At 41.6% G+C, this 18116-nt stretch overlaps 2 protein-coding genes across 5 annotated transcripts in view; one reads left to right on the top strand and one right to left on the bottom strand.

Annotated features, from left to right (window-relative positions):
• Positions 1 to 3232: 3232 nt before the first annotated feature.
• On the top strand, positions 3233 to 8344 carry LOC121634723 (endoplasmic reticulum-Golgi intermediate compartment protein 2-like). 2 transcript variants are annotated; one of them, XM_041977606.1, is made up of 14 exons: positions 3233 to 3368; positions 4035 to 4175; positions 4256 to 4364; positions 4441 to 4487; positions 4591 to 4658; positions 4729 to 4769; positions 4977 to 5078; positions 5210 to 5305; positions 5413 to 5468; positions 6125 to 6223; positions 6375 to 6472; positions 6548 to 6710; positions 7866 to 7945; positions 8024 to 8344. In XM_041977606.1, exons 2-14 carry the CDS (start codon positions 4070 to 4072, stop codon positions 8102 to 8104), a joined length of 1146 nt encoding a protein of 381 aa, XP_041833540.1. In that variant the 5' UTR covers positions 3233 to 3368; positions 4035 to 4069; the 3' UTR covers positions 8105 to 8344. The 2 variants fall into 2 exon arrangements, with proteins under 2 accessions (XP_041833540.1, XP_041833539.1); XM_041977605.1 differs by having other exon boundaries at positions 4044 to 4175.
• Positions 8345 to 8419: 75 nt separating this feature from the next.
• Positions 8420 to 18116, bottom strand: part of si:dkey-97m3.1 (fatty acyl-CoA reductase 1) — a 65838-nt gene continuing 56141 nt past the window's right edge. For all 3 annotated transcript variants that reach the window (XM_041977601.1, XM_041977602.1, XM_041977603.1), the window contains 6 exons: positions 17930 to 18048; positions 14612 to 14679; positions 12634 to 12805; positions 12422 to 12551; positions 12171 to 12298; positions 8420 to 10914 (listed from right to left, as the gene is read on the bottom strand). In XM_041977601.1, coding sequence (XP_041833535.1) covers positions 10752 to 10914; positions 12171 to 12298; positions 12422 to 12551; positions 12634 to 12805; positions 14612 to 14679; positions 17930 to 18048 — 780 coding nt within the window. In that variant the 3' untranslated portion in view covers positions 8420 to 10751. The remainder of the gene's footprint in view (positions 10915 to 12170; positions 12299 to 12421; positions 12552 to 12633; positions 12806 to 14611; positions 14680 to 17929; positions 18049 to 18116) is intronic.

Consider the following 18116-nt stretch of genomic DNA (forward strand, 5'->3'; position numbering starts at 1 on the left):
AGCGGGCGGAGATTTAACCCACCATCCGGAAATACCCGAGGGGGGAGCCGAGCGCTCACGAGTTTCGCCATTCTAGGCAATCCCACCTCTGACGTCAGTTTCCAAATTATTAATTTCCATCCGATTGTGTAGGAACACTAACAATAGACACAATCCTTCTTCCAAGAATGACATAATGGTGTTCATAATGGTGAATTTAGTCGGTGTTGAACCAAATAAAGGAACATATTTGTTTTTTTGGATCTATTGCACTGTTTAGTACATTTAAAGATTACTATGTCAAATATATGTTTTCCACATCTAAGTTTTAGTCCATCATATTTAAAAAATATATATCTGAAGGTATACTGTACTTTAGTACTAATTTTATGAGGTTGTTTTATGTCTAACTTTGGTTGTGTGACATCTCTGTGGGATAATTTTGTATTTAATTACTACCTTTTTCACTTTGTGGCAATTTTGTGTCTTTTTCTTTGGTACACAACATATTTCTGATATGACCACAAGTCCTTTGACTCCTTGGGCCCCCAGGCCTGTTCCAAGTTGACCTATTCTGTAATCTGTATTTACTTTTTGAGTGAATTCTTGTTTCAGCAACTACTATTCAACACGACAAAATTATTTTAAGGAGTTTTACTGTAAAATTAATTCTACATACTGAACTTATTCCATTTTATTCCAAATTACTACAAAAACTTCATCTATATTTTTACGCCCTGATCCCCAAAAAAACACACACCCCACAAATCATACTAATTTGACCAGCGTAAATGCATGAAGTGTTTATCAAAGTATTTACCAGTTGAAATGAAACTACTAAATAATTTAGTCTTGTGTTAAAAATGCAGAAAAAGCAGCATTTTTTTTAATTATATGCAAAAAAAGATGTTTTGACTAATTGTACTTAGCATTAGATACCTTTATGTGGAGCATCAGCACTGATTTATAAGAAACCTAAATGATCCAATGAAAAGAAAACTATGGAATATTCCATTTTACAGCAACCTGAGCGGCTCAGGGATGCATAAAGATACACAATACCCTTGCTCAGTGTGTCTCCGTGGAGGATGTCTGACATGCCCTACGTGCCAGCGTGGTGAATAGCAATGGGACCACCGACCCACAGCTTGATCTGTGAGCTGACAGCACCCATCCCCCCCACACGCCCATCTGTGCTGCTCTGCATAGCCAAGCAGCTCTGGTGCAAGCAGAGGCTCCTGAGTGCTCACAGCACAGAAGACACATGAGATTCATCTGCAGATTTAAGCTGTTTTGTTGCATTTAGCTGCATTCTTAAACCAGATGTAAGCATGTGTTTTGTCCAGGGGATGAAAATCACATTGCATTACTACCATGTCTTCACATTAGGTTTTCTCTTGTCAGCCCAGCATAAGTGAAACTTCAAGTCTGCTGCAGACTCCCAGCACTCAAAAAACACTTGTCCTGGAAGTTAATTAACACTTGTGAGTAAAGTTTAGCACCTCTTAAGATGAGATAGTGTGACAGCTGATGGATGACCGTGGACAACTTCTGTAAAGAACAAGGTGTAATAGAGGTGGTGGCTCAAATGTAAACTGGAGGAGAATTTGCTGAGTTTGTCTGAATGTTTTGTAGGTAATGACTTCCTAGAGTCTGGAACCACAAAATGGGTTTAGTTTTGACTTAAGTTTGTTTTGTGTCTCTTTCTGCCTTTAGATTTGTTGGTTGTAAATTAAATTAAGCTTGATCAAGTAGAAATGAGATGATTTGGGATATTCTGGGCCACATTCAGTTTTGCTGAACCTGACAAAATCATTGAACAAGATAAAACTCATCCAGCTGCTTCTGTTACCTATTTGACAGAAAACACTTGCAACGCAGAGAAGCTATGCAGGACATTATCATCACAGTAACTCCAGATGTTTCACGAGGAATGTTACACGCTTTGGAACATAAGCTTTCTCAATACTTTTTTTTCCACCAGCTATTCTGGTTCAGGTTGATATTGGCCAGGGCTTCCTTGAAAAAAAAGATTGGGACTCAGTGGGACTTCCCTGGCAAAATAAAGGTTAAATAAAATAAATTATTTTCATCTGTTCTCAGAATGCTGCTGCAGAACTGATTTGGCCTTTTAAAGATGATTTTTAAGTAAAGTCTTAAAGAGGCATTTCTTTCCACAAGGCTTGCACCTTGCAGTAAAACCCTCTATATTTGCTTTTATGGAGTTTTTTTTATGTTAGACTTGAACAACTCCAAAAAAAAAGTCCCCTGCAATATTCTCCTGTTGGTATTCACTCTTGTTTTGAGATTTAAGTGCTGTGATGTGTGTATCAGTTGCAGATGTATAACTGGTACCTGACTGTTAGGCGAACATGAGATTCTGGAGCCAGTGGTGATTCCAAATCTTCCGCATCTGGGACTTAACTTCATCCTCCAGGATGACAACACAGAGTCAGGAATATCACAGATAACCTCCAGAATTTGGGAGTTTGGAGGATGAAATGACCTGCTGTGAGTCCAGACCTCAACTCAGCTGAACACTTGTGGGATCAGATTGGTTGCGCTGTTCATCCCAGAGTAACGTAACATAACTGCACTGGTTGACCCTCAGTACTGCTGGTTGAGGAATGGGATGCCATCCCACAGCTAAATGTGACCAGGCTGGTGACCAGTATGCGGAGGAGGAACCAAGCTGTTGTGGCTGCGTATGAAACTTCCACATACTGAGTAAAAATGGACAATATATGTTGTTTTCCTTGTTACTGAGAGAGAGTACAACAACCCAATCCACCAAGCAACTCAGAAAAATAACACCAACAGGAGAATTTTACAGAAGAGTTTGGTACAGTTTGCAGGGGCACGGTTTAGCTGCGCTGCACCATCCAACAAGTTCTATCTTGTTGTGAAGGTGACTAATCAGGTTTTCCAACGATGATATGATGAAACACAAATTAGTATTATTAAAAGGGATACATTTCCTTACTTTTTGTGCTGTTTATGTATGAATTTGTAAACTGTGTTTAATTAGGTTAAATAAATACATTTAAAAATGTGTTAAATTTAAATGAATAGCCACTAATAACTCAAGTTTGAAGACATTTAATTTCCTGGGGTCCAGATTATTAAAAACTTTTTAGTGGTAAAGCGCCATCTCCTGGCAGAATACCAAAATTGCTCTTTGAGCCTTCACTGTGCGTAGCATACGCACAAGTTGACGTCATGACGTACGCAGAAGGGAAGTGAAGCCAGTCCGCCCCGCCTCCTGCCTGTTAGCATCATGGATTATGTTGTATCCAAATGCAGATGCAGCCAGCTGGTCGAGAATGGCTCCAGTAAGGCTCCCAGAGACTCCGGAGCTCGATTTAACGTCTAACCAAATGATACAAGAGGTAAGATAAACAACAAACGCTGCAGCAAAAGCTGTGAAATGTGCGGAGGACGGTAACTGACAGCGAGAGACGAGTGTCTGCTGGTGCCGCGATATTTGCATATAGCTTAATACTAAAAATAGTAATATTTGTAATTTTTGGTGCTCACTTGATATTCATAATATGTAGCAACCAAACAGTCATTCATAACATCTTAACGGATCAATAAGATTATAATCAGTGCAATATATGATGTTTTCAATAACTGGTAACAGCTTATAGGGAATTAAATTGCAATTTCAGAGGAGACACAGCAGTTGAATAAAGTCATGTCTTATTCAGATTAACATTTTTTTTTGTACTGTGAAGATTGAGCAATTATTAGGTATTTGGAAATAATTTGGATTAAATGTTATTATACAATAAATAAAGAATTAAGCACATACATGTGTGTTTTGGACATTTTCCTCCCTCATATAAAAGCAGACGTTTTAGGTTAAAGCAACTTTATTTAAGTGATACAAAGAAAAATCCTCGAAAATGTGAAATAACTGTTTTTATCTAAGTTTAAATAACACTCAGGTTATTAATATAGAGGTTTGTTTTCCCATGCGAACATCTGCATTTTGATTAAAACCAGTGTAAACCAGAGGATAGAGGTATATACTGTGATATACTGTTTTATTGGTGTTGCAGGAGGTGGAGGAGTCGTGAACCTGAAGATGAGGCGCCTGTCCAGAAAGAAAGCTCTGAGCCTGGTGAAGGAGCTCGACGCCTTCCCCAAAGTTTCGGAGAGCTACATGGAGACATCGGCATCAGGAGGGACAGGTGGAGCAACCGTCTAAAAATGAATATCAAACATTAAGACCATGGAGGAGTAACCGTCTGTGTTGATCTCTCATCCACAGTGTCACTGTTAGCGTTTAGTGCCATGGCACTTCTGGCTGTCTTAGAGTTCTTTGTTTATCAGGACACGTGGATGAAGTATGAGTACGCCGTCGACAAGGATTTTTCCAGGTGAGGTATCATGGTGCACTTCTGAAGTTTTAATGTTTTATGCATGTTGTAAAATATTTTCTTTTCTTGATTTCAGTAAACTAAGAATAAACGTTGACATCACGGTTGCCATGAAATGCCAGCGTGAGTCTCCTGCATTCTTTAGCATTTGATAAGTTTCTCATTTCTGTAAACTGATGCCCATTTTAGAAAAAACATACATTTAATGTCATTTCTGTCTTTGCAGATGTGGGAGCGGATATTCTGGACTTGGCTGAGACGATGATCACGTCCAGCGGCCTGCAGTACGAGCCTGTGAGTGAAACCTTTCTCAGATCATTTTAATTGTGAAGGTTTAATGAATCTCTTCTCTCTGTTTGATCAGGTTATTTTTGAACTGACGCCACAACAGAGACTGTGGCAAAGGTAAGCAAGTAAGCAAAATAATGTCAGAGTGAGGGGCTGAGAAAGATCCCTTTTAAATAAAGTTTGTTGCTTAATGTGGAGCTGTGGTAAATTCAGATTTGAACTCATTGACAAATTGGAGGTTGACTGTCTTTCTGAGCCTCTCAAAAACAAAATCCTGCACATTGAGATTCCTGAAAGGTTTGTAAGCTTTTCTTTGTCCTGCAGGACGTTGCATCTCATCCAGAGCAGGCTGAGAGAGGAACATGCTCTACAGGAGGTCCTCTACAAAACACTGCTGAAAGGAGCTCCCACTGCTCTTCCACCTCGGTCGGTCTCATCACGCATCCAAACCTTGAAGCTTTTCTGGATCAATTTTTTTAAAAAGGCAAATGAAATTGAATGTGCAGAATTGAACTTTGCTTGACTAAATTACGTGTAATAACTCCTGACTTATGCAGGGAGGATGGCTCTACAGAGCCGCTTAATGCCTGCAGGATACATGGACATGTCTATGTTAATAAGGTGGCAGGAAACCTACACGTCACTGTGGGAAAGTAAGCTGTTTTTTTAAATAATTAAAGAGGCTTAAGATGCCTGAACTGGCATCATTACATGAATTAGTGATAATAGTCTCATAATGCGAAGACTTTGTCTCTTTCAGGCCGATTCATCATCCTCAGGGTCATGCACACATAGCAGCGTTTGTGAGCCATGAGTGTGAGTTAAAAGTTTGTTTTCCTGATGCTTCTAACATGTTGTAGTCTTTCATAAACACACGAAGAGTCGCGTCATTTCTTTGGATTTGTCTGCATAAGGTGCTGCAGCAGCAGCAAGGTAAGTCTTGCTGCAGCAGGGGATTAAAAGAAAAATCCAAAGATAATAAATATGAGAACAGGAATTTTTATGTTGCTTGTTGCTCAGTTCATCAAGAGGGACCAAAGTTGATTATGCACTCTAGATCAGTGGTTCCCAACCTGAGGTTCGGTACCCCCCAAGGGAGTCCCTCAAAGAGCACAGGGGTCCCTGAGGCTTTGAGCATTAAGAGCCACCGTGATTAATGTCCACACATTCTCCCTATTTTAAGAAAAAAAAGTAAGACTATATGTTAATTTAATTAACTTAACTTTGGCTTTATGGAAAGACAGGATCAGCCAGAATACATTATTTATGGTGAAAATCTCACTTTTGAAACCATAAAACCATCATGGTTTCAGCACGGGTTGGGTCAGGGTCCAGCCGCTGCTTTAGATATTCCTGTAAATCTAGTCTTTAAAGGTCATTATTAGTATTTTTTTGGTTATTAGAAAAACAGAACCCTCATGTTGATCCTCCACAGCGGTGAAGGAACTCATCCTTTCATCTTTGCCTTGCAGCGTACAACTTCTCCCATCGAATAGACCATTTGTCTTTCGGTGAGGAGATCGCAGGCATCATAAATCCTCTGGACGGCACAGAGAAAATCACCCATAACAGTAAGTTAGTTCAATCCAGAAGATTAAAGATCCCCTGAAGGGATTTCCTGCCAGAAACCATTTGGAATTGAAAGAATATGTCCAGTTCTTCTCTCCTAAACTCACCTTGGATCACCGCTGAGTTTTTAGCTCTTCACCATCTCTGCTACAGATAACCAGATGTTCCAGTACTTCATCACGGTGGTTCCCACCAAACTCAACACGTACAAGATATCAGCTGATACACACCAGTTCTCTGTGACCGAGCGAGTGAGTCCTCCTAACAAAGCAGCACGCAGAGGGAAGGTGGATGAAGATGCTAACTGGCTGCTGTGTGTTTAACAGGAGCGGGTGATCAACCACGCCGCAGGCAGTCACGGCGTCTCCGGCATCTTTGTTAAATACGACACCAGTTCTCTAATGGTGACGGTGAGCGAGCAGCACATGCCGCTGTGGCAGTTCCTGGTGCGACTCTGCGGCATCATTGGGGGAATATTTTCCACGACAGGTAAATGCGATAATGTGTATTTCTTTTATAACAGGAGCAGTGTAGGAAAGACCTTTGAGACATTTTTTGATGGATCTGCATGTGGGCTGAGGAATATTAGCTGTTTGAAGTTCTGTTTAACTTCAAGACAAATGTCACATAATCTTAAAGTCTAAAAGTAGACTTCATGCTTTAGTCAGTGAATACAAACCAGAACATTTCTACCACTTTGCTTCATGGTAAGTGTGAGTTTCCAACATATTATTCTAAATGAGCTTGTTCTTTCACTGGCTCACTACAGTACAGAAGTAAAGTGTACAACACGCCTCCAAGTTGGTTCAAATTTATGTTCATAGATGCAACTTTTTAATGGTAAAGTTGTCTTTTTTTTTGGAGACCTGTTTTTAGCATAAAACAGTCTGATCTTTAAGTGCTGGTCTCATTTCTCATAATTTGCAAATGTTTTGAAATATATGTAGTTATACTTAGAGGCACCCACAACCGTTTTCTGAAGTAGTTCTGGATGAAGGCACAGCACCTTAAATTAGCACTCTGTAACTTCCTGACACTAAAAGCCTGTTTCTGACTTGTTGTGATGACATAGTGACATTTACTGTGTACCTTCCTGGAGCTGTTTTTTACCCTGCAGCGTCCCAAGGCCGAGAAACGGCACTTTATAACTTGATTTTACCAAAAATGCTGTGTCATGTTACAGCCCAGTTTTACTTTATGCACCACGTCACATGCTAGCAACTAGATATCAACACACTGGCTATTTCCAACGTGCGCTGTGGCACGTTGGAAAGAGACAAAGTGACAAGAGATAAGATAAAAGTGAACATCAGATTGACTTTTACTGGCTGGAGAGAGCTCAAAGAAGAGACTGGATGAAGATGGATGCTGCATTAACCATCCTCACTGAGAAAATCTGTTAAGTAGTAGAAGTTCAGATCCTTGGGCAATGATGGCTCCAGGAATGTACACAATGAATGTCATCAGAACAAGTCAGAAACGCAGTTTAAGGGGTGGAAAGTATGTAGTGTTGCTCTAAAGGTAGGCTTTATCATTGATCTGCAACCACTCTGTGATGAATAAAGAATATACTCTTTTTATAGATGTACATATTTAATGACAAAAACCACAACATGCCCATCCTGCGCTCTCTGTCTCTTATAGGGATGCTTCACGGCCTCGTCGGCTTCTGTTTCAACATCATCTGCTGCCGCTTCAAACTCGGGATCTACAGGCCCAGAGAGGTGAGCTCCTCATCCTCACTGTGAACAACATCCCTGCTTAGAAACAAGCTCACTAAAGCTGAACCTAACCTGTTCCAGGCTGTGCAGCTACACAACCAGATGAATAATCTGAACCACCACCAGACCCCTCTGCTGGCTGACAACGCCCCTCCAGAGTAGCGTCCACATCACCGGGGACGCAGAACTCCACTGAAAACAAAATAAAGAGACTAAAGCTGTGATGTTCACTTATCATTGCACTTGTAGGAGATTTGCACCTTGTGACTTTGTCGTGTTTTAGTGGCTGTAGCTGCTGTTTTTTATAGCTGTTGTATTAATTAGACGTATATTGTACTGAACGTGGTCTCACTGTGTTGTTACATGTTGGAAGTGTTTAGTAAATCCATTTTTGTGGGTGAATTTTTTTCCTTTTTCATTTCTCCTGCAACGACCTGAAATCAGGGTAGCAGACAGCAAGTTTACAAAAGGCACAGCTGAATTTCTTTTTTCTTGTTTATTTCAGTTTTGCCAAGCAATCTTGAAGTGTTGTCAGAGCAGGGAACACAGTAGTCAAACAGTTTGCAAATGACACCAGAAAGAATGAAGATGTCCTTGGTTATGAGCTGCTGTTTGCTCCAAGTTGGGGTTTATAATGACGCTCTGTTGTCAAACAAACACACAAAAAGACCAAAAACTCCACACGGATGACAATTAAAAACAGCCTCGTAACTCTTTGAGGACAACCTGACGAATCTGCTTCATCGTGCAGGTCGTAGACAAACGCAGACGATTATTACACCAGACATGAGCTTTGCATAAATTTTTATTTGTCCCTTTTTTTTTAACTTCCCTCTAATTGACTCATTAAGTCCAACCTCAGGACGACGTACAGAATGCTGCATCGTTTTCCTTGTTTAGTCGAAATCTGACTTGCCCGTCACAAGTAATACTTTTAGTAGACTGAGGGAAACTGGAAAAAAGCAAAAATCAAAGTAGATACAAGTCTTTTGGTAGTGTGTATATACAGAACTTACAGAATGGAGGTAAAAGGTGCCAGCCGGGTCTAAAGCACAGGCCTAATATGCATGTTAAAAACAACAGCATTTCTCCCTTTTTATAAGGCGTAGCATCCCTCAAGGCTCTGTACTTGGTCCATTACTTTTCCTTTTTTCTAGTTCCCTTTAACTGGCTGTTTCCAGCTGGAGTTTTATGGATCATTATCAAACACTTCTAAGCCAGATCAGTATTTCTACGGGACGACCTTAAGGCGCCTCTCCTTCCAAACACACCTAACCAACCTCTAACCAGTAGCTGCTTCACGCGTTTCCTCTTCCTGCTGCAACCTGCTGCATGCTGTCATGGCTCTTTCCCTGCTCAATCAAGGCTTTCGTCTGGGTTCGAGTGGAGTTTCGTCAAGTTCACGGTGGTAACCGTCGGCTTTTTGATCATCTGCCTGTGATGTCTGAAAAAGGAAGGACCATTTAACAACACATACTGCTATTAACCAAAAGCATTTACTTTGATTCTTTCTGGCCTAAAATAGCCAACAGGACACCATCTGCTTTTGGATCATTGTACAAAAATATAGTTTTTTTTTTACATGTTGAAGCATGTTTTCTGTCTATTCTGGGAATTTTTACTGGAGCTCATGGTTACCACATTTAGCGCTCATCCCTTCACCTTTCATTCAACGTGACTTTCTCCTTCACTCTGAGCTTCTGAACCATCAGAAAAGGTTTGACTTCTCAAAACAGATCCAGTGCTTGTACTTTTTTCATTTGAGCTGGATTTAATCAGCATTCGCTGCATCTTAATGCCTCTTTTGGTATTTCTGACTACAGCAATATTCTTTTGTAACCTCCCCATTTCTCCTCCTGTTTCAGCCCCTGGGGGTCGTTTTTGGGGTTGTTGTTTTATAAAGCTTAGTGAGGACCTGTTGTGGAACACTGTACAGCTTGTACTAGATTATATAAATAAACTTCACTCTGATGTACTCTTATTTATATATACTACACTGCCAAGGTCTAACACACGATCAGCCTTGCCTCTGATGCAAGTATAAAGTTGTAAAAGTAGTAAACTTAGTTCAGTAGAAACTGCTGTACAAACAGGCATAAAGTGGATGAGCATTCAAACAAACAAGGTTCATGTTCGAAGACATAAAGATGGTATCGTCTGCGATCAGAAATTCACGACAACAGCAGATCTCAAGGTTTCTGTCTTTTGTGGCCATATTTCGGATTTTAGATCTAGTTTCAGTGACCTGTGGACTGGCCTCGATGGATAACCACCAGTGAGTATCATCTTAAAAAGGCAGTAGATACACAGAATGCAAGACAGGATACAGATATCCACATCACCTGCGTATTAAAGACCTGGAGATCCTCACAGTAAAAAAAACAAGCAGTATAGAAATCGTCCTCCTATGATGCGCTGCTATATTTCAAGTATGAAAAAAAAGATAATCACAAGGCAAGGCGATGTAGTTAGATTCAAGAAGGAGGGAAAATAGTGGATGTCACACAGAAGGCTTATTGTTGCATATATAATTGGCCACTGAAGAAAACAGTAGGAACAAAATGAGCAACATTTTTTGTGTTTTGGACGGGGTTTGCTGATTGACCTGTGTAGGTACTGATGACAGATTTCCAAAGAAAACAAATCATGGCTAGTAGACCTCCTTTGTTTCTCCTTCTGAGTGCTTCGCTCGGCTGCAGCCCCCCCCTTTAGAGAGCCCGGCTTGTCCACACTGACAGTGTCTGAGACTCCAATTTTCTCCTGCTGAAGGCGAGGGCTGCCGTTTCCAGCTCGAAGCAGAGAGGAAGACTCAGTTGGTTAAGGTGCTGGATGCACGGAAGTAGGAGAGGAACTTGAAACAGAGGCTGACCACGAAGTACCAGATGTTTCTGGCCATCTGGGAGCGGGCGATGAACACCCTCCAGATGAAAACGACCAACAGCGTGTTGAAGGTGTAGCGGATGTTCCTCAGTCTGGGAGGTAAGAAAGAAGAGTGGGTCAGAGGCATTAAAACAGAGAAATACAAATGATATCAAACAACAACATGAAAAACCGACAAGGCACAAAACTAAGAATGAATCTTAAACTGTCAAAGACGTGTCACACCAGGACAGTCTGGGGGACTTGGTTGATGTGGGTGGGGAATGCTGGGAAATGCGGCAGGTTCTGTTAATTTGTTTTCACCTGGACAACATAATGCAGTTACAGCAACTGCTCACTAGGGGTGGTATTGTCTACAACAACCACTGACCAAGAAGAAAACAGAAATCTGAGTCATTGAACGGACAGGACCAAAAAAACAAATGAACAATGGAGCAACAATAAAAATATGCAGCTTTGGTTGGTGTTCAAAGCCGTTTTTCCCTGAATCCAGTATGTCCAGTATGAGCAGCAGGACAGGCAGCCACATATCCAGCATGTGGATCTACAATGTCACATCGTCTTTGGTTCACTGGACGGTCCATTTGCTTTCACACTGCAAGCGAACGGCACCAGGATTCACTTACAGGTGAACAGAGACCCACGGTTTTCAAGCAGACCAAAGTTTTCTTCTCTGTTTTTGGTCTGCGTTACTCCAAATGGACCCGACTATCCATGGAAGTGGACCAGATTTCATTTAAAGTGGATCAAATGGAGCCAGTGTAAAAAATAATCAGCTCATTTTTCACTCTTTTAACTCCTCACAGTAACAAAACCTTTGAATAAGGGGTGCCCACATCTTCGCACACCGTCTTAGTCGTCATTTTTCTTGGTTTCTTGACTTTGTTTCCACCAATCTGTTGACTCCTCGTTGAACTGTTAGCACAGATTTAAACTAGCATCATTAGAGTCTAGTTTATTTTAGATTTTTTTATTAAAACCTACAGACAAAATGGTAAATGATCTGTATTTATACAGCAGTTTACTGTACCTGGAACGATACCCAAAGCTCTTTACATCATACATCACATTCACACACTGACAGCTGAAGCTGCCATGCAAGGCGCTAAACACCACCCATCAGGAGCTATTAGGGGATTGGTATCTTGCCCAAGGACCCCTTGACATGAACTCGACTTGGCCAAGAATCGAACCGGCAACCCTCAGGTTACAGGACGACTGCTCTACCTTGCTGAGCCACGCCGCCCCTTAAACACTTTTAATGTTGAGGCATGACCCTCCAAACACTGACAGGTAGATCATTTCTTTACTTGCGCATCACTGCTGCTGCCTTGCCTCATTGACTTACTTCCTCAGATGTTGCCTGGCAGCTGGAATGTCCGACATGTCTTCGTTCAGGACGTATTTCTTGGTGCCGATGCAGTAATTCTCGATGTACTCGGGCCAGTTCAGCTGACGCACATCAAAGTTAAAAGTCTGAAAAATAAAAATTACAGTCTTACTATTAACAGTTAAACTGATAACAAGACAAAAATGAGCTATGAGTGTATGAGGAACGCAAACTGGGAGAATATGGATGGGTACGTTTGTTAATCTTACCTTCCTGTCCTCAGGGGTCAGCTGGCTCATCAGCATGCTCATGTTCTCTGAGTTCCACTCCCAGTCCTGGCTGCTGAAGTACTCCAGCAGGCTGATGGCCTTGTGCAAACGATTGAAGATGCGCATCATCCTGCAGCGACAGACGGGGCAGGTTACAACACAGCTGAACTTTACTGCAGACTTCAGGTCTGACAGGTATCTGCTTGTCTTACTGCGGCTTCTGTCCAGACAGACGGAGGAAGAGGTCGTAGATGAAGGCCGGGAACTTGTGGCTGACCAGGATCCAGTACTGGTTGATCAGGTAGTTAGAGGTGATGTTGGCGTTGGGCCTGCGGAAAGCCTGCTCCAGAGGGTTCCTCTTAAAGGACGACATCACGTGGTGCTCTGAGTGAGGTGGAGGAGTGAGTTGATTAAAATACTGAAAAGTTTTAAATCACATTGTTTTAAACACGTTGCTCAAACAGTCACATCTGCAGGTTCTGTAGTTTAGTTCATGTTTAAAATTAGATGCATCCGTTTAGGTTTCATCTTTGCTTGGATTATATATCAAAAAGTGACAAATACAGCGGACAGAATATTTCCTTTAATCCAGACGATGAAAAGTATCTCATCTGAAATCCTCACTTACAGCAGTTACTCACTTTTCAGACAATCCTGCACTAAACTGTGCGACTCTTATGGTGGTAAAACAGGCTAAACATGGGGCTAACGATGCTCTTAACATCTACATCCAACCAGAAACAAAGGTAAACACAGACTGTGGTTTCTATGCAGGAATCTGGACTTCCAGGAACCACGGCCGACCTTTAATTATAGCACTCGGGCAGAGAGAGGCCACTCGGTGACTCCCCCCACAATCCAACAGTGACCATCCACAGATGAGGAGGGCAGCCATGTGACTACAGACATTACATCACACACAGCATGCAATCTGGGTCTTGTAAGGTTTGTTTCCATGGTAACAAACATGTGGTGGTTGCAGGGGCCGAGATGACCAGATCTGAGGTGACAGCCAGCTGTGGCCTGGATCCTTGCAGCCTGGTTGGGAGCATCTCCGCTAACCTTGAGCTGCTCTCCGACGGCTGCCACGGTTGGAATAATAATAAGCTGAAAGGCTCCGCGCGAGCAGCTTCATCTTCCTCTTTAAATCATTTTTTATAAGGCGCATTCAAGTTAAAGCTTAATTTGATTCCTGAGGGGATGTGTATTGTTATCCTCTGATCCCCTTGTTTCATAACTGATCTCATCATCTGGACCAGTGGCACTGCGCAGAACAGCTCTTCCTCCATGAGATGGAGCCGCAGTGATGAGACCTAATCCTGCCACAGGCCATCTGGTAGCAATTTCCGAAGGGAGCACATCCGTTAATCTGAGGGTCTCTTGACATCCAGCCAGGCGAAGGGAAACAATTATCTATTTCTTTCCCTACAAAATCATTATTTTCAATTCTACTGCTTCTGTGAAAAACATACAGCAGAGAATCTGAGCATGAACACTGATTCAGTTCAGCTAAATACCTCAAATTCTGTTCAGAGGGTTGAAGGGATTAAATAATGCAGGAATTAAGCATGCATTGTACACCTTTAAGCCAAAATTTTACGGTTGAATTGATGTAAATATAACAAGTTTTTTATTAAAAAGGTGCATTTTTTCAGACATAAATTTATGCAGATTATTCCACAGTATCTTTTAGGTTTGGACTTCTGGTAATGCAACTAAATTTTCTGATTTTTTAAAAATAAATTTAACAATAAATTCACTCAATAAAATGTAATTACAAAAACAGCTGTCCCCATCTGTCTGGTCGGCTTGGTTAAGACCATTTTCAAAGGAATAATTATGACCTTGTCACACAAATGTATGTCATGCTGAGCTAATCTGATTCATTATGTTTGTAAAGTGAGGGGAGAAAAATACAATGTGCTGTTTGGTTTAAAGTTTCCCTTTTGATAAACTTTATTAATATAAAAAGTTCCATAATCAAACAAACATGCATATTAAAAGAACAAATATATGTAATAAAGTCCCTCCGACCAGCAGGTGGTATCTGTGCTACACCTGGAGCCTCCAACATGAACTACAGAGCAGCAACATTTTGTCACATTCCCGACTTATTGAGCGGTGACGATGAAAGCAGTGCAGACAGAGGAGGAGACAAAACATCCTCCTGCAGCCACAGGCTTCGCTTACCGATCTCTCCCCAGTGGAACGGGTTGATGCCCCCGGTTGTGCAGTTGTACACCAGGGCTGTTTTAGGTCTGCAAGAAGCAGGAGATGAAGGTCATAATTACAATTAATTATTCTTTTTTTTTCCAGAAAATAAACCAAAGCTGATGTTAATGTTACTCATACGCCACCATGTTGGGATTTACATGCTTAGATGTGAGAGGATAACAGATGAGAGACTGAACCAGAGTTTTCACATTCTTCCCAGTCTGAAAATATCTGACCCAGTCAGTTTGGTAAAAAAAACACTTCCTGGGAAAACTGTCAAACTGGAAGTGAAGGGATGTCAGGTTCATGTTCACTTCCAACCGCCTTTAGACCAACCTCGGTCTGCCTTAGACATGCTATGCATTCATTGTTAAATGATTTCATTCCAGTAATAATTACCATGTTAACTTTAGTTATTAAAATCAGGATCAACACATAATACTTATTTTGAAAAACACTTATTGTTCCTTCATTTTTCTTTTTGTTTTCTGCCTTATTTTAAAGGAAATTCCCCATTTTATTTTCAGGTAAGCTAACAGTGCTACAGGAGGTGTTGCACCATGCTTTTCACGCTTTTTCCCTGTACAGAGAAATGTTTCCTCTCACTAAGGCTTCATAGTTGCTGTCAGACAACCGGAGCAAAAGGTGTTTCTTTCTTTAACTCATTTAAGATTCTAAAATCACTTCAGCGCTACAAATCTATAAAAACACGTGTACTATTGTTAGTTTGGTGGCTCAGAGAAACATCATATTTTAACAGAATTTTACCTCATTAGATGACAGTGAAGCTAATACTAACTTATATCTCGCTTCCCCATGTCAGAACATCCAGGAAAGCCTCTGTACTCAAACAATATATCAACCCGTATCTTATGTCACCATCAACAATACTTTTCTAACCTCTAAAGGCCAAACACGTTTGGAAAAACTGGTTTTTCCTCAATGAAGCATCCAAATTCCTAGAAAACAACATTGATTTTTCCTGATAAGCGAATTCAACCTTCTACCAGGAAAATAAACTCTGATCTCTACCTGTTCAGTGAGGATGTTGTACACTGTGTTCCAAATTGTTGTTTTTGTTCATTTCTGCTGTTTGGAGGTCTACGTACAGCCCCCCACCCCACCCACAAGGATGCTCCACAGATTCTTAGTAGGGTTAAGGTCAGGGGATGATGGTGGTCCCACCATGAGTTTTTCTCCCTTTGTACCCCTAGCAGCCAAAGATCCTGCTGGTGCACCATGGGGTGGAGCGTGGTCTACTGCAGAAGGAATGATTCTTCCTTTTATACCACTGCAGGAAATGATCAGTTAGAAACTGAACAGATTTAGCAGAGGACACCCTGAAGGGTCCTGCCGTCTGATTCCTCATTATTCCAGCCCAGAACGTCACTCTGCCACCATCTTGCTGACATCACAGCCTTGTTGGGACATGGTGTCCATCCACCAATCATCTAGACCTCCATCCATCTGGACCACCCAGTGTAGCACGGCATTCATCAGTGAATAAAACTGGTTAAAAATGTGTTTTTATGCATTTCTGAACCCACTGACAATGGCGGAGGGGCGGGGTGGCTGGGGTTTCTAAATCTTGGTCGCCCTATTGGCCACGTTAAGCACCTCATTCCAGCCATCACTACTTTTCCCCTTCATGCAGAACCCTTCCTGCGCTTTGGCCGTGCTTCCAGACACTTTAGCTGCGACACATCCTGTCTTCAGGTTAGAGATTCCCCTCAGAGCGGCGGCTGTCAGACGTGACCAACAACAACAAATAACTAGAGGCACCGCTCGCCAACAGGCAAGCCAGGCAAACGTCTGGGTCCCCGAGTGCCGGTGTTCTGTCAGTTTAGCATACGCATCAGAGTAGCATACATTACGTTAATGCGCATGCGGGTTAAGGTTAGGGTTAGGGTCAGGGTTAAGGTTAGGGGCAGTTAGTTTGCACTATGCGTATGCTAAACTGACAGAACACCGGCCAACTTTAACTCGCTAAAGCGTTGACAATGTGGAGAGTTTGCAATGATAGCGGTGGACCGGAGTAGAACCCCATAAACGGTCCCCACCTCCACAAACAGGAGAAAGCGAGTTTATTAAAACGAAGAGAAGTTTTCTGTCTGTGACAAAAAAAAAAGAATAAAAAAATCCTATTGCGCCTGTTTAATTAATGAAATTTGAAAAAAAAGTAAAAAATAGTGGAAATTACCAAAGAAAACCCTAAAGTTGGGTTTCAGTATATTAATATTAAATATTTTATATTAATATAAAATATCGTAATAAAAGGTGAACGCTGGTTGGAGGAGCCGCCTGTGAAATGTTGCCTATGGCCGGGAGACAAGAATCACCTCTGCAGATAATTACAGGTAAGCTATAATATCAGAGTCTCTCGTCGTCCATGATGAAAAACAAAAACACTGAGACCCCCTGACCAGTTAAAGACGTAATGTTTTCATGATCCAGCAGCAAAAATCTGCACAGGGGCTTTTATTTTGAAAAATACCGGAAGTTTTACACTGCTCCCGTGTCTGATTTCCTGTCTTCTCCTATCTGAACTGCGGTGAGAATGAGCTCATAATGCCAGTGATCTCCTCTCCGTACAGTCGTCTGGAAAATGTGCTGCTGCTGTTTAATGGAAGCTTCTTTTACTTTATCTGCACAAATAAAGAAAAAAATCTCGATGCGCCAAATATTATTTAATCTTCCACCACAATCTGCTTTCCAAATACTGTAGAGGTGTAGGGTTGATCTTGGTGGAACTAAATATTTGGCCTTGTGGTTACAGAGGTGGTCTTGGGCCTGGCACTGCTCTCTAGTACATCTAGAGATGGATTAAATGGTTGCACTATGTGACCTTTTGACCACAGAACTCGGCGTTCCTGACTCGTCTGATGGTGCACTGACATTTATTTTGGACATTTCTGGAGTCGTGGCAGCCCAGCAGCATCATGATGCTGAGAAACTGCACTACACAACCGCGTGACGTTGTAGCCGAGCTTTGCTTTACACACCGACTCACTGTACGTACGAACATGTACGTCACATCTTGGTGTGATGCAGCCTGTAAGAGCTCCTCAAGATTAATTAAAGTAATTGACGCTTGAACCAAACACACCAGAAGGATTGAGCAGAAAGTTGTGGGAGGTTGAAGGGAGAATCAGATAAAACCTTAATGAATACATTAAACTTAAAAACAAGATACACATCGGCCTCTCTTGCGTCAGTTCTTTTGTATTTGTGTATTTCTTTTTCATGTTTTCCCTGAATGAAGGGGTTTAGCTTTCGGTTTCAGTGTTTCCTCACCTGTGCACGGCGGTGTACCAGCCGGCAGCCAGGGTCAGGTTGATGACCACATCAACAGGGATCAGATCTGCCACGGCATCGTTGTTGGCCCTCATGGTGCGCAGGATGCCCTTTCCCGCCTGATCACAGAACATCAGCATCTTAAGACTTCAACACCTTTCTGAGAGTTTTAAGGCTGAAGGGTAGC

This window comes from Melanotaenia boesemani, chromosome 23 (assembly GCF_017639745.1).
Source record: "Melanotaenia boesemani isolate fMelBoe1 chromosome 23, fMelBoe1.pri, whole genome shotgun sequence".
NCBI lineage: Eukaryota > Metazoa > Chordata > Actinopteri > Atheriniformes > Melanotaeniidae > Melanotaenia > Melanotaenia boesemani.